The 16,519-nt window shown below is 55.0% G+C and overlaps 1 protein-coding gene across 5 annotated transcripts in view; it reads right to left on the bottom strand.

Moving 5' to 3' along the window:
• Positions 1-14,039, bottom strand: part of DCTN1 (dynactin subunit 1) — a 53,178-nt gene extending 39,139 nt beyond the window's left edge. For all 5 annotated transcript variants that reach the window (XM_059470414.1, XM_059470415.1, XM_059470416.1 and 2 more), the window contains exons 1-3: positions 13,861-14,039; positions 7,665-7,910; positions 3,384-3,462 (exon numbers count right to left, since the gene is read on the bottom strand). In XM_059470414.1, coding sequence (XP_059326397.1) covers positions 3,384-3,462; positions 7,665-7,910; positions 13,861-13,893 — 358 coding nt within the window. In that variant the 5' untranslated portion in view covers positions 13,894-14,039. The remainder of the gene's footprint in view (positions 1-3,383; positions 3,463-7,664; positions 7,911-13,860) is intronic.
• Between the last annotated feature and the right edge of the window lie 2,480 nt (positions 14,040-16,519).

Genomic DNA, 16,519 nt, shown 5'->3' with positions numbered 1-16,519 from the left:
AGGGACTGGGATGGGTGAAATCCATGTGTGGGTGGCATTTGGGGACACAGAATCATGGAATGGCTTGGGTGAGAAGGATTTTAAATCCCATCAGCCCCACCTCGTGCCATGGACAGGGACTGTCCCAGGTGGTCCCAGGTGGTTCCAGGGACACTCCCAAGTGCCCAGGGGCAGCCACAGCTTCTCTGGGCACGCTGTGCCAGGGCCTGCCCACCCTCAGAGGGAGGAATTCCTTCCCAAAATCCCACCCAAATCTCTCCTTTCCTATTGGGAAGCCATTCCCTGTGTTCTGTCCCTCCCTGGCAGGTGTGCCTGCATTCCCAAGTGTCACCAGGTGTCCCCTGCTGTTCTGGCTCTGTGGCAGAGCCACCTCCCACTGCAGTGCTGCTGCAGCAGCTGCTGTTTCCATGGAAACCCCTGGCAGGCAGCCACATCCCAGCCCTGCATCCCTGATAGCATCATCCCACACCCCACCTGCAGCCCGGGCTCCTCCTGCTGTCTGTCTGTCCCAACCCAGAGTCCAGGGAAGGGTTTGGAGCTCCAGGAGCAGCTGGGGGAGCTGGGAAAGGGGCTCAGCCTGGAGAAAACGGGGATCAGGGGGAACTTTTGGCCATCCAAAACTCCCTGAATTCCTGCAGCCAGGTGGGAGTTGGGATCTGCTCCCAGGGAACAGGGACAGGAGGAGAGGGAACGGCCTCAGGTTGGGCCAGGTTGGATAATTTTGGGAAAATTCCTTCTTGGAAAGGGCTGTCCAGCCCTGGCAGGGGTGGAGTGCCCATCCCTGGGGGATTTAGCCCTGTGCATGTGGCACTTGGGGACACGGTCAGTGCTGGGAATTCAGGGGTGTCCGAGGGCTTTTCCAGCCTGAATTATTCCACGATTCCACTGCAGCATCCAAAGCAGAGAGCAAGGAAGGATCCACTCCAAAGCAGAGAGCAAGGAAGAGTCCATTCCGTTTTTCCCGACTAATTCTACCTCCTACTTCCTTGTAGAGGAGAAATCCCTCCCACAAGCGACACCCACCGCCCCCAGCCCACCCCGAGCCGCCAGTCCCGATGGCACAAACGCTTCCCACAGGGAGCTCCCGGCTTGGCACACGGAGCCGAGCCAGCAGCCAAGGCAGGAAGCTGGCAGAGCCCCCTCCGGCAGCTCCGGGATCCCGCAGCGCCCGGGGAAAACATTCCCGACAAAGCCGAGCCCACGGGGAGGGAGGGAAGCCTGGCTGGGATCAGAGCCAGGGACGGCGGGTGTGGGAAAAGCGGGAGGAACGCTCAATCCCTGCCCCGGGAAATGGGGGAGGAAAGCTCAGTCCCTGCCCTGGGCAATGGGAGAGGAACGCTCAGTCCCTGCCCCGGGAAATGGGGAAGGAACGCTCAATCCCTGCCCTGGGCAATGGGAGAGGAACGCTCAGTCCCTGCCCCGGGAAATGCGGGAGGAAAGCTCAATCCCTGCCCCGGGAAATGGGGAAGGAACGCTCAGTCCCTGCCCCGGGAAATGGGGAAGGAACGCTCAATCCCTGCCCCGGGAGGAACGCTCAATCCCTGCCCTGGGAAATGCGGGAGGAACGCTCAGTCCCTGCCTTGGGAAATGGGGAAGGAACGCTCAATCCCTGCCCTGGGAAATGGGGAAGGAACGCTCAATCCCTGCCCCGGGAAATGGGGAAGGAACGCTCAGTCCCTGCCCCGGGAAATGCGGGAGGAAAGCTCAATCCCTGCCCCGGGAAATGGGGAAGGAACGCTCAATCCCTGCCCCGGGAAATGGGGAAGGAACGCTCAATCCCTGCCCCGGGAAATGGGGGAGGAACGCTCAGTCCCTGCCCCGGGGGAACGGGCACGGCAAAGGGATGGACACGGGGAGGCTCCAGTTCCACTGGGATGGGCAATTCCACAGGCTCGGAGTGCTGCAGTGACCACGGGGAAATATTCCATGGTTTGCCCCTTCCTTCAGGATTTCCCACCTTTCCAGGAAGGATTCCCACCCTTCCAAGGGAGATTTCCCCTCTCTACAGGAAGGATTTCCCATCTCACCTGAGAAGGACTTCCCACCTCTGCAGGAGGGATTCCCAATCTTTCCAGAAAGGATTCCCAACCCCTCCAAGAGAGATTTCCCTTCTTTCTAGGCAGGATTTCCCATCCCACCTGGGAAGGATTTCCCACCTCTGCAGGAGGGATTCCCAATCTCTCCAGGAGGGATTCCCACCCCACCAAAGGAGATTTCCCATTTATTCAGGAAGGATTCCCACTCCTCCAAGAGAAATATCCCATTTCTCCAGGAAGGATTCCCAATCCCCCAAGAGAGATTTCTCATTTATTCAGGAAGGATTCCCAGCCTTCCAAGTGAAACTTCCAATCTCTCCAGGAAGGATTCCCACTCCTCCAAGGGAGATTTCCCTTCTCTACAGGAAGGATTCCCTACCCCTCCAGGAGAAATTTCCTGCCTTTCAGGAAGGATTCCCAACCCCTCCAAGAGAGATTTCCCTTCTTTCTAGGCAGGATTTCCCATCCCACCTGGGAAGGATTTCCCACCTCTGCAGGAGGGATTTCCAATCTTTCCAGGAAGGATTCCCACTCCTCTAAGAGAGATTTCCCATTTATTCAGGAAGGATTCCCACTCCTCCAAAAGAAATTTCCCTTCTCTACAGGAAGAATTCCCACCCTTCCAAGGGAAATTTCCCATTTATTCAGGAAGGATTCCCACTCCTCTAAAAGAGATTTTTAATCTCCCCAGGAAAGATTCCCAAACCCTCCAGGAGAGATTTCCCATCTCACCTGGGAAGGACTTCCCACTTCTGCAGGAGGGATTTCCCATCTCTCCAGAAAGGATTCCCAACCTCTCCAGGAGAGATTTCTTGTCTTTCCAGGAAGGATTCCCACTCCTCCAAGGGAGATTTACCCATTTATTCAGGAAGATTTCCCACTCCTCCAAGGGAGATTTCCAATCTTTCCAGGAAGGATTCCCAACCCCTCCAAGAGAGATTTTCTTTCTCCCCAGGCAGACTTTCCCATCTCACCTGGGAAGGATTTCCCACCTCTGCAGGAGGGATTTCCAACCTCTCCAGGAAGGATTCCCACTCCTCCAAAAGAAATTTCCCTTCTCTACAGGAAAGATTCCCACTCCTCCAATTTCCAAATCTCCAATGGGAGATTTCCCTTCTCTCCAGGAAGGATTCCCACTCCTCCAAGAGAAATTTCCCATTTTTTCAGGAAGGATTTCCACACTTCTAGGAGGGATTTCACACTCCTCCAGGAGGGATTCCCCATCCCCTTCAGGAATAATTTCCCATCCCCTCCATCAAGGATTCCCCACCTGTCTGGGAAGGATTTCCCACCTCTTTAGGAAGGATTTCCCCACCTCTCTGGGAGGGATTTCCCAGCTGATCATACCTCTCTTAGGGACCTTCATGGCAGCAGATTCTGGGGTTTCTGGGGATGTTGTGTCCGCTCCATCCTCAAACACCTGGATCTGTTAAAAACACAATGACAATCCTTGCCCAAAATTCCCAAACTGGGAGACCAGGGAACAGATCCCTCTGGGAGTGGGTTCAGCAGAGCAGATCCCATGGTTTTCACACAGATTTTTAATTTTATCTTTCTGGCTTTGCCATCAGCCCTTCTGAAACAGCCACACACTCCTTATTTTCAGAGGGAACATGGAATATTCACCCAGGCAATGAGGAAAGTCAAAGCTCTGGGTTTGACAGCCTGAAACATCCACAGCAGATTCAGGGATTTTTCTTTTGAACTATTTTTAGCTGCATTTTTGCTGGATAAACATGGAAAATGAGGTTGGGACGGATTAGATCCCTGAGAGAGAATCATCCCTGTGCCTCAGATCAGCACCCCCAAATTGTTGCTGCAGGAATTTGCCTTTTCCATCACACCTCCCACCTGTGAGCTCAGCTTAAAAATCAAAATAACCTGGGAAGCTGTCAGACAGGAACTCCATTTTGGGAAGGTTCCCGACACCAGGAATGATGAAATTTGAATTAAAAGCCACAAAGAGACCAAGGAGAAGATGATGCCAAGGAAATCATGACACCTGCAGCCATGCAGGGTGGGAATTCTGAGTGGTCTGGGGGTTTCCCAGCAGGAACAGCCCAGGAGGGAATTCCAGAGCTGCTGGAGAGGCTGGGGACAGGGACAGAGAGGGGCTGGATCTGGGGTGACACTGGGAACTGCCACCACAGACTGGGCACACGGTGGCCATTGAGCTCCTCTGCCAAAGCAGCTCCAGGTGGTGCCAAAATTGGGGATTTAAAATCAGGGATTTCCACACACCAGGAAAGGAACAGCCATGCCTGGAATTGCCAGCCTGGGTAGAATCAGGGAATCCTGGAATGGCTTTGGTAGGAAAGGACCTTAAATCCCACTCAGTGCCACTCTCAGGGACACCTCCCACTGTCCCAGGCTGCTCCAGCCCTGTCCCTGTCCCTTGGACACTGCCAGGGATGGGGGAGGCACCCAGCCCCATCCAGAGCCTTGTGCCCAGCATCCTCTGCCCCTGCTCTGCCCATCTGTCCATCCATGAATCCATGAATCCATGAATCCATCCATCCATCCATCCATCCATCCATCTATCCATCATCCCTCCATCCATCCATCCATCCATCCATCCATCCATCCATCCATCCATCCATCCATCCATCCATCCATCCATCATCCATCATCCATCCATCCATCCATAAACAGCCCCCAAATTCCCCAAATGCTCGGTCCCTGAGCAAAGCTGTGGGTGCAGGGCTGCCCCAGCAGGTCCAGAGCTGATCCTGAGCCGTCCTGCGGCACAGGGAGGGTTCCCGGTGTCCCCCAGGGCACAGAGAGGGGACCCCAGCCCTGGCACCTCTGGATGGATGATGGATGGATGGATGGATGGATGGATGGATGGATGGATGGATGATGGATGGATGATGGATGGATGGATGGATGGATGGATGGATGGATGGATGATGGATGGATGGATGGATGGATGGATGGATGGATGGATGAATGGATGGATGGATGGATGGATGATGGATGGATGGATGGATCCATGGATTGATGGATGGGTGGATGGATGGATCCATGGAGGGATGGATGGATGGATGGATGGATGGATGGATGGATGGATGGATGGATCCATGGATGGACAGATGGACAGAGCAGGGGCAGAGGATGCTGGGCACAAGGCTCTGGATGGGGCTGGGTGCATCCCCATCCCTGGCAGTGTCCAAGGGACAGGGACAGGGCTTGGAGCAGCCTGGGACAGTGGGAGGTGTCCCTGAGAGTGGCACTGGGTGGATTTAAACTCCCTCCCAACCCAAAATCCAGGATTTTATGATCCCAGGAATGCCCAATTTCCAGACCCCATCCTGCTTCCCATCTCTGCTCCAGGTGTTCCCATCCCTTCCCAGCTCTGGAATTTGGGGCTGGGGTTGAGCGTCACTCACTGCACACCCAGCCCAGAGGATGAGGTGACAAAAAATGGGAATGGCTTCCCACAGGGAAAGGGGAGATTTGGGTGGGATTTTGGGAAGGAATTCCTGGCTGGGATGGCATTCCCAGATTTGCTGTGGCTGCCCTGGATCCCTGGAATTGCCCAAGGCCAGGTTGGACTGGAGCGCCCTGGGACAGTGTAAGTGTCCCTGACTGTCAGGGGGTGGCACTGGGGGGGCTTTGGGGTCCCTCCTGGTCCTGCAGACCCAAATTTTTCCCTGTAAACCCCTCCCAGCCACTCCCAGCTGCCAGGAGAGGCCGAGATGGACAAAGGAGCCAGGTCCATGTGCCCAGTTTTAATGTGGGGAACTGGAGTGTGCTGGAATTACACTGGGAAATCTCTCCAGGAGAGCAGCAGAGCTCCATCCAGCAATTCCTACACACCAACAGCATTTAGGTTGGCTAAGAACATGAAAAGCTTCCTGGTGAGTTTGCCCAGCTCTGGTGGGTTCAGTTCTTTGTGTGTTTATCCCATTTTTGAAAGGATGGGGTAATTTTCCCTCAAGCTGAAGCAGTGAGTGGCTGGACTCCTCCTGAAGGTGATTTCCAACCTCAGTGAATCCTGAATCTCACCTGGATGAGCCAGTGCTGCAACCTCTGACCATCCAAATGGATGGGACAGCAGATGCTGGGATGGACCTCAGGACCCAAATGTCCACATTTTGTGCTCAGCTTCCCTCTGTCACCAAATCCCAACGTTTTGGCAATGAGAGGGTGGGACACAAACCAGCCCCTTTGTGCCAGGGAGGGGACAGGAGCTGGCTGGGACACGGGGGCTCCTTGGGAGGTGAGCCAGGAATCCACCTGGAGGATGTTGGCTCTGCAGGGAGCTCCTGGCCCCTGCTGCAGCACCTGAGCAGCAAATCTCAGCAGCTACACCCACACTGTGTTATCTCCTCCCAGGTAAACACAATTTAATGAGAATTCCTTGGATCAGCTTCCAGGTAAACATCTGAGATCCATCCCAAACTCCACCTCCTGCAGGTGCTAAATACAGGGCAGCAGAATCTATATTAGGGAATATAATTGTGAATACACCAAGATCTTTGCAGAGGGTGAGATTCCACCTGGTTTTGAACACAATTTAATCAAAATTCCTTGGATCTGCTTCCAGGCAAACATCTGAGATCGACCCCAAACTCCACCTGCTGCAGGTGGGAAAAACAGAACAGCAGAATAGAACAACTGGGAATTCACCACAGCTGTCACTGTGAACCTCAAGATCTGTGCACATGGTGAGATTCCACCTGTAGAACCTCAAGATCTGTGCACATGGTGAGATTCCACCTGGTTTTAAACACAAGTTAATGAAGATTCCTTGGATCTGCTTCCAGGTAAACATCTGAGATCCATCCCAAACTCCACGTGCTGCAGGTGGCAAATACAGAGCTGGACAGCAGAATGGAACAACTGAGGATTCACCACACTGCTTTCATTGCAGAACCTGTGCAGAGAATGAGATTCCACCTGTAGAACCTCAAGATCTGTGCACAGGGTGAGATTCTACCTGGTTTTAAACACAATTTGATGAAAATTATTTGGAGTTTGGAATTGATCTCCAGTGTTTACCTGGAAGCAGATCCACCTGCTGCAGGTGCTAAATGAAGAGCAGCAGAATGGAACAACTGGGAATACACCACAGTTGTCACTGCAGAACCTCAAGATCTGTGCAGAGGGTGAGATTCCAACTGGTTTTAAACACAAATTAATTAATTAATTGAAATTCCTTGGATCTGCTTCCAGGCAAACATCTGAGATCCATCCCAAACTCCCACCTGCTGCAGGTAACAAATACAGAGCAGCAGAATGGAACAACTGGGAATACAGCACAGTTTTCATTGCAGAACCTCAAGATCTGTGCAGAGAATGAGATCCCACCTGCAGAACCTCAAGGTCTATGCAGAGAATGAGATTCCATCTGCAGAACCTCAAGATCTGTGCAGAGAATGAGATTCCACCTGCAGGACCTCAAGATCTGTGCAGAGAATGAGATTCCACCTGCAGGACCTCAAGATCTGTGCAGAGAATGAGATTCCACCTGCAGGACCTCAAGATCTGTGCACAGGGTGAGATCCCACCTAGATTTGGAGCGAGCTGTTCCCTCCCCTATGAGCGATGGAAAATCCCCAAATTCCCAGTATCTACCCCCCACCCCACCACCCCAGGACCCCAGAATCGTGGAATCCCACCCACCTGGGACTGCCTGACGAAGATGCCGTGGTTCTCCTCGCAGGTGAAGTACTTCCTGCCCTGCACTGTGCCATCATTCTTGCCCTTGGCCTCGTCCAAGATGACGCCGACCCATTTGCCGGTGGCGAACAGCGTGGCGCCCACGTAGGCCACGGTGCCCCGGTGGCCCTTGCCGATGACCTCCACGCGGGAGCCCACCTTGAGGGGCTTGCTGCTGCTGTCAGAGCTCATCCTGGCCGTGCTGGAGGCCTGGCAATGAGAAAAGAGACCCTCAGAAAGGTGGCGTGGACACAAGGGTGAGTGTCGGGATGGGTCACCTCCGTCTGGCCCTGCTTGCCTCCTCCAGGTTTTTATTTTGGGTGATTCCTTCTGCTCCCTTAACCATGCCTTAACCATGTTGCACCTTTTCCCATTTTATCAGCATTCCCTTGTGTTTCCAGCCTGGGAATGCTGTGCCCAGGAGCACACAGAGGTCACTGTCCCATCCCAGGAACACACAGAGGTCATTGTCCCATCTGGTGGCTCCTTTGTGTCCATATTGGGATGGTTCATCTCCCTCCAGCCCCAGCCACCTCCTCCAGCCCTTTTTATTTTGGGTGATTCCTTCTCTCTCTTAACCAAGCATTAACCAGCTCATGCTCCATCTTCTCCCATTTTATCAGCATTCCCTTGGGTTTCTATCCTGAAAATTCTGTGCCCAGGAGCACACAGAGGTCACTGTCCCATCCCTTCACACTACTGGGACCTGGTGGCCCCCATGGTCCATATTGGGATGGTTCATGTCCCTCCAGCCCTTTTTATCTTGGGTGATTCCTTCTGCTCCCCAACAGCAGCCACAATCCATGGCACAGCCACCAGCAACGGCTCACAAACCTGATTTATCACTTTATAATATTTTTATCGGCCTTGAGAGGAAAAAATCCACAAGAGCAGCAATCAGTCAGCCCTAACCAGCTCATGGTCCATCTTCTCCCATTTTATCAGCATTCCCATGGGAATTCTGTGTCCAGGAGCAGACAAGTTGTTGTCCCGTCCCAGGAGCACACAGAGGTCACTGTCCCATCCCTTCACACTGCTGGGACCTGGTGGTTCCCCTGGGTCCATATTGGGATGGTTCAAGTCCCTCCAGCTCTTTTTATCTTGGGTGATTCCTTCTGCTCCCCAACAGCAGCCACAAACCATGGCAGTGGCTCACAAACCTGATTTAACCCCTTTTATAACATTTTTATCAGCCTTGAGAGGAAAAAACCCACAAGAGCAGCAATCAGTCAGCCCTAACCAGCTCATGGTCCATCTTCTCCCATTTTATCAGCATTCCCTTGGGTTTCCAGGCTGGGAATTCTGTGCCCAGGAGCACACAGAGGTCACTGTCCCATCCCTTCACACTACTGGGACCTCCTCCAGCCCTTTTTATTTTGGGTGATTCCCTCTGCTCCCCAGCAGGAGCCACAAATCATGGCAGTGGCTCACAAACCTGATTTAGCCCCTTTTATAACATTTTCATGAGCCTTGGAATCCTTGGTGGAATCTCCACCCCTGGAGGGATTTAAAACCTCAGCAATTCCACGATTCCATCAACATTCCATCCATATTTGTATTTCAGCAGGCACCAGGACACTCCAAGTGGGACATCCTGGGGTGCCCCTGGGTTCAGGTGGGGTTATCCAGGTGATCAATGCTCTTGGAGCAGCAGTGAGCTGATGGATGTGAGGAACTCTACGGCTACTGGAGACCCTCAGGATTATTGAAATCCCAGGGAAATTTGTTGGGATCCACCCTCAACACCTCCTGCTCTGCAATCAGCCTGAGCAAAACAGATTAATCACAGAATTCTGGAATGGTTTGGGTGGGAAGGGACCTTAAATCTCAATATTCCACCCCCTGCCATTGCAGGGACAGATTCCACCGTCCCAGGGTGCTCCAAGCCCTGTCCAACCTGGCCTTGGGCACTGCCAGGGATCCAGGGGCAGCCCCAGCTTCTCTGGGCACCCTCAGAGGGAAGGATTCCTTCCCAAAATCCCACCCAAATCTCCCCTTTTCCATTGGGAAGCCATTCCCTGTGTCCTGTCACTCCAGATCTTCTGGAGACCCTCAAATCCCTGATGGAAACCTTTCCATCCCCCTGCCTCTGTCCCAGAGGGGACTCAGATGTTCCCTGTCCTGCTCAGCTCCATCCTCCCACTCATCCCAACCTCCCAGCAATCCCCAAAACGGGACCAGTTTTGCATTTCCCCCCTCCATGTGTCCCTGGTTCTGCTCATGGGGCAGAAATGTGGAATTTTGGTCGCTCTGGGCCTGGTTTCAGCCAAAGAATCTGCTCTTTATCCCAGGAAAACAGAGCCTCTCTCACCCTGCAGACAAATCTCAGCCACAGGGGTTTGGGAGAATCAGGGAATTCTCAGCCTGTGGAAGAACCCTGGGGGCTTTGGAAGTTTCTGGAATCCAACCAAAGCACCCCCTTCCCCTGCACATCACTTCCCAAGGCTGGAATGCAGATTGAACCCACCCAGTTTGGGGTTTGGGGACTAAAATCAGGGGTGTGGGTGTTCCCACGAGCCTGACTTCCAGGTTTTGTCCAAACACAACTGGCAGAAATCAACTATCATGAAATAATCTTATATTAAGACCAAAAATCCATCAAACAGCAAAGAAACCCAACACCTCAAAAGAAAAACTGATGCTCCAAATATCTCCCAAAGTTCAGGCAGCAACATCCTGAGAGCACCTGGAAAATCATGTCCCAGATGTTACAGAAAATGAGAGCAGAGCCCAAAGGAAAATCCCAAATCCCCAGGACATGGGAATGCTCCTGGAGCAGGAGATTTTATCCATTTGGCACCTGCAGCCAGGTAACGTCCCTTGGATGTGACACATTCCAAGCCTGGGGTACCTCTGGCCATTCCCTGTGTCCTGTCTCTCCAACCTTGTCCCCAGTCCCTCTCCAGCTCTCCTGGAGGCCCTTCAGGCCCTGGAAGTTCTCCCTGGAGCTTCTTCTTCTCCAGGGGATCATTCCCAGCTCTCCCAGCTTGGCTCCAGAGCAAAAGAGCTCCAGAATCCTGGAATTATTTGGTTTGGAAGTGACCTTAAATCCCATCCCACCCTACCAGGTGTTCTAGGGACACCTCCCACTGTCCCAGGTGGCTCCAAGCCCCAGTGTCCAGCCTGGCCTTGGGCACTGCCAGGGATCCAGGGGCAGCCACAGCAAATCTGGGAATTCCAGCCCAGCCCCTGCCCACCCTCCCAGCCACCAATTCCTTGCCAAGATCCCAGCCCAATCTCCCCTTTCCCAGTGGGAGCCATTCCCTGGCTCCTGTCCCTGCAGGCCTTGTCCCCAGTCCCTCTGCAGCTCTCCTGGAGCCCCTTCAGGGACTCTGAGGATTCCCTGGAATTTTCCCTTCTCCAGGGGAACATTCCCAGCTCTCCCAAAACAAAAGAGCTCCAGAATCCTGGAAAAGATTTGGGTTGGAAAAGATTTGGGTTGGAAAAGACCTTAAATCCCATCCATTCCCACCCCATCCATGGGCAGGGACACCTCCCACTGTCCCAGGTGGATCCAGCCTGGCCTTGGGCACTGCCAGGGATCCAGGGGCAGCCACAGCAAATCTGGCAATTCCAGCCCAGACCCTGCCCACCCTCCCAGCCAGCAATTCCTTGCCAAGATCCCAGCCCAATCTCCCCTTTCCCAGTGGGAGCCATTCCCTGGCTCCTGTCCCTGCAGGCCTTGTCCCCAGTCCCTCTCCAGCTCTCCTGGAGCCCCTTCAGGCCCTGGAAGTTCTCCCTGGAGCCTCCTCTTCTCCAGGTGGGCATTCCCAGCTCTCCCAGGCTGTCCCTGACAGACATTTGCCAACCAGCACCAATTTCATTGAACTTTTCCCAACTTTTTCACACTTGGGAAAAGAAGGAGAGCCCAGAATGAATCTGTCCCACCCCATTCCACCCCTCAGGATCAGCCCCTGAGTCTCTTCTGTCTCCAATTAATCAGGAATTGGTCAGTGAGACACCTGGATGGATAAAATCCCTGCCTGGAATTCCCAAGAAGATTCAAACCAAGATCAGTCCAGGATTTACAAGAGGATGAACTCTCCCAGCTGGGAGCAGGTGGGATGACGGGCACACCTGTGGCTGTGGTGACAATCCCTGAGGGACACGCATGGGGACAGTCATTGTTGGGGACACCATGGCACAGCCCAGAATTCCCAGGGCAGCTCCTCATGGATCCCCTGTGCCACACCAACATTCCCAGAGGAACTCCCTTGGGATACCCCAGTCCTGGGACACCAAAGGAAGAGGGTGGAGGAGCAGAACTGTGGGAAGCCACAAGGGCTGAGGCCACTGACAGTGACAGCCCTGTCACCCTCAGTGTGGAAGGGGAAAAAGCTCCTAAATCCCAGGAAATGACAAATCCAGGGATTCCCAGTGAAGGCCAGCTGAGGAGATGCAGGTGGTGGGAATGGGACAACCAGGAACGCTGAAGCTCTGGAGCAGCCCAGGAGGAGCCTGTGCCACATCCCAGGGACACCAGGTGAGGGACAAGCACGTGGCTGTGCTGCCACCACCACCAGAGACTGCTCCCCACAACTTCCCACCAGGAACCACTCCCAAATCCAGCACTCCCCCCTTTTTGAGGCATGACAGACACCCACAGACTGTCTACTCTGCTATGGGAAGGTCCTGGTGCCAAGGCAATGAAAATGGGATGAATTCCCAGTGATTTGGGAATTTTGGAGCTCCACCCAAACCTGAGGGCTCCAGGGTTCTGCTCCACCTCAGGAACATTCAGCGTTCCTCCAGGAGCTCCTCCCCCACTGCTGGAGCCTCAAACTGCCACTCAAAGCTCAGATCAAAAGTTTCAGGAGAATCCCCAGCAGCCAACTCTGCCAAGATCCAAATTCCAGGTGCTGGAAGAGGGAAAGACTTGGGAAGAACTCCTGGTTTAATCCTGAAGATCCAAATTCCAGGTGCTGCCCACAAAGCTGAAAGAGGGAAAAACTTGGGAAGAATTCTGGGTTTAATCCTGAAGATCCGAATTCCAGGTGCTGCCCACAAAGCTGGAATTTGGAAAGACTTGGGAAGAATTCCTGGTTTAATCCTGGAGCTGCTGCCCTGGGACTGAGGGTGGCTGCCCTGGGTGACACCAGGATGTGGCACTGGGATGAAGTCATGGTGGCACTGGGTTCCAGGCTGCCAAACTGGGAGGTGTGGGTGTCTCAGGACACCAGGAGCAGTGTCCCCAAAACCCAGCAGAGACATGGCCAGGGTGGCCAGTGGCTCCAGCCCCAGGAAGGGCCAGCACAGCCGTGGCCTCTGCAGTGCCCATTCCAAAATCCATAGATTATCCAGGGATAATCCACTCACAGTGCTGCCCTGGGATCCCCCAGCATCCCTGGGACCCCCAGTCCTGCCACATCTCCCTCCATCAGCCCAGGCTGTTGTGACAGAGCTGTCACAGGATCCAGGCTGGAATTTCACCCCCTCCTCCTGCTCCCCTATGGAAAACAGGGAGCTTTGAGGGGCTCCAGCCCCCGAAATCCCATACAGACACATTCAGATCCTGCTGGGGTGGGCAAAAAAGGCTCCAGGCTGGGAAGTTTTCCCTGCACAGCCAAATCCCTTCAGCCACAGCCCAAACCCCACCGGCTCCAGGCCTGGTGGATCCCAGAGCAGGCAGGACCCGGTGCCCACGGAGGGTCTGCCCTGCCCAGCTCCATCCTTGCCAAGTTGGCACAGCCAGGCCCGAACGCTCCGGCGGGGCTCTGGGACACAATGTCACCGTGGTGGCCACGCGGGGACACAGCGACAGGGACAGGAGCTCCCGGGAAAGGCCTGGCCGGGCCCGGGGGGGCCGCTGGCACCGCACAGCCCAGGGGGAGCTGCAATACGGAAAAAGCTGGAAGCGCTTGCCAGGCCCGCGGGAGGCAGCTCGGCATGGCCCGGAGGGAGGGAGGGCAGCAAAACACGCCGGGATCTTTGTGCTGAGCCGGAGAGAAGGGGAATTAATTAATTAATTAATTAATGGCTGTAATGAATTGGGGTAATCACCCACACGAGCAGAGAACTCCGGCCCTGGCGCACGCCGGAGCATCCCTCTCCTTCCCGGCGTTATTGTGCCACATTCCGGGGATCCACAATCGAGAATCCCTTATAAACGCGGCTGTTTTGGCTGCGATCTGTCGCGACAGGAGCCAGCCCTCCCCCTTACCCGGCCGGACGCGTGCCGCCTGCCCTGGGCCATGCTGAGCGCTCCGGAGATCCCGATCAGCTCCCGCCGCTCACGGCCGCATCCAGCAGCATCCAGCGCCTTTTCCCGGTGTCCCGAGCGACCCGAGCATCCCCCCGCACCTCCCGCGGGGCTCCGGGAGGGAGGGAAGGCAGGGAAAATCCTTTTTTAGGGCGAGGATGCTCCGGGAGGGAGGAGGATACAGAGAATTCCAGCGCTGCCGATGGAGCCACTCTGCGCCAGTGCCGCTCCAGACTTGTCACGGCGCCGCCGCCTCGCTGGGTCCTAACGCGCCCCGCCGCAACCGGGGCCGCTCCAGGCCTCGCCTCCGGTGGCACCGGGCGGGGACACCCCGGATTCCTCCCGCTGTCACCCCCGCCAAGGTTTGTCCCATTTGTTTTTCCATTAATGAAGGATTTTAGGTAAAAACAACGGGCGGGAGGAGCGGGGTTTGTCCCGAATCCCCCGCGGGGGGATGGAGCGCAAAGGGTTAATGGCGGGTTGGAATTGTCGCGGATTGTCCCGCTCCGGGCGGTGACAGGTGACAGCGCGTGTGTCCCATTGTTCGGGCTCAGCGACAGAGCCCAAATTCAGCGCCTCGGCCTCCTCTGGGCAATGCTCCCGGGGCGAATCGGGCTGCCCAGGGGATTTGGGAGCCACCAGGACTGGTCACCAAAAAGGGGATTTGGGAGCCAAAATTCCATCCCCGGGGACACTGCCCAGGGGATCTGGGAGCCACCAGGACTGGGCACTGCCATGGGGATTTGGGAGCCATCAGGGCTGGGCACTGCCGAGGGGATTTAGGAACCACCAGGACTGGGCACTGCCGAGGGGATTTGGGAGCCATCAGGGCTGGGCACCAAAAAGGGGATTTGGGAGCCATCAGGAATGGCCACTGCCCAGGGGATTTAGGAGCCAACAGGACTGGGCACTAATGAGGGGATTTGGGAGCCAAAATTCCACCCCCTGGAACACTGACCAGGGGACTTAGGAGCCACCAGGACTGGCCACTAACAAGGGGATTTGGGAGCCACCAGGACTGGCCACTGCAAAGGAGATTTGGGAGCCACAAGGACTGGCCACTAATGAGGGGTTTTGGGAGCCACCAGGACTGGCCGTTGCAGAGGGGATTTAGGAGCCACCAGGAGTGGCCACTGCTGAGAGGATTTGGGAGCCACCAGCGTTGGCTGCTGCCAAGGGGATTTAGGGGCCACCAGGACTGGCCACTGCAGAGGGGATTTAGGAGCCACCAGGACTGGCCACTGCAAAAGGGACTTGGGAGCCAAAATTCCATCCCCTGGAAGATTGACCAGGGGATTTGGGAGCCTCCAGGACTGGGCACTGCCGAGGGGATTTGGAGGCACCAAGACTGGCCGCTAACAAGGGGATTTCAGAGCCATCAGGACTGGTCACTGCAGAGGGGATTTTGGAGCCAAAATTCCATCCCCTGGAACACTGACCAGGGGATTTAGGAGCCACCAGGACTGGGCACTAATGAAGGGATTTGAGAGCCACAAGCACTGGGCATTGCCGAGGGGATTTGGGAGCCACCAGGACTGGCCACTAACACGAGGATTTAGGAGCCAGCAGGACTGGCTGCTGCTGAGGGGGTTTGGGAGCCACCAGGACTGGTCACCAAAAAGGGGATTTGGGAGCCAAAATTCCATCCCCGGGACACTGCCCAGGGGATTTGGGAGCCACCAGGACTGGGCACTGCCGAGGGGATTTGGGAGCCATCAGGGCTGGGCACCAAAAAGGGGATTTAGGAGCCACCAGGACTGGGCACTGCCCAGGGGATTTGGGAGCCACCAGGACTGGCCACTGCAAAAGGGATTTGGGAGCCACAAGCACTGGGCACTGCAGAGGGGATTTGGGAGCCACCAGGACTGGCCACTGCAGAGGGGATTTTGGAGCCGAAATTCCATCCCCTGGAACACTGACCAGGGGACTTAGGAGCCACCAGGACTGGCTGCTGCCCAGGGGATTTGGGAGCCACCAGAAATGGACACTGCAAAGGGGATTTGGGAGTCACCAGGATAAAGAACTGGGATAAACCACACAAAAGGCAGCTGGAAATTGGGAATTTCTCCCTGGCAGCAGCAGGAACTCCAGCAGAGTCACCTCAGAGTCACCTCAGAGTCACCTCAGGCCACTGCAGCTCCACCTGCCTCCCCTCTCCTGCTGCTCTAAATGCACAAAATCCACACCAAATTCTCCAAAAAGCTCCACAGAGGATGAGCTCCTCAGCCTCAGATTCTAAAAAAGTTTAAAATATTTGCAAACCCTGAATTATTTTATCCACAGAAGGAGAAACCACCTCCTTGCTTCTCTGCCAGAACCTGGGAGCAAATGTCACCTGCGTCACCTATTTACAGAGCCATGGAACGGTTTGGGTGGGAAGGGACCTCAAATCCCAAAAATTCCATTCCCCTGGGACACTGCCAGGGATCCAGGGGCAGCCCCAGCTCCCCTGGGCACCTGTGCCAGGGCTCAGCACCCTCACAGGGAAGGATTTCCTCCTAATTCCTGAATTTTGAAGGATTTCTGCTCTTCCTGTCCCCTGCAGGATCCTCCTGTGGGATCCTGGCAGATCCCAAAGGCAGCAGCAGAACGAGAGCCACACAAACACTTGCAGGGTGCT

This window comes from Ammospiza nelsoni, chromosome 4, assembly GCF_027579445.1.
Source record: "Ammospiza nelsoni isolate bAmmNel1 chromosome 4, bAmmNel1.pri, whole genome shotgun sequence".
NCBI lineage: Eukaryota > Metazoa > Chordata > Aves > Passeriformes > Passerellidae > Ammospiza > Ammospiza nelsoni.
This window is presented reverse-complemented; position numbering and strand designations above follow the sequence as displayed.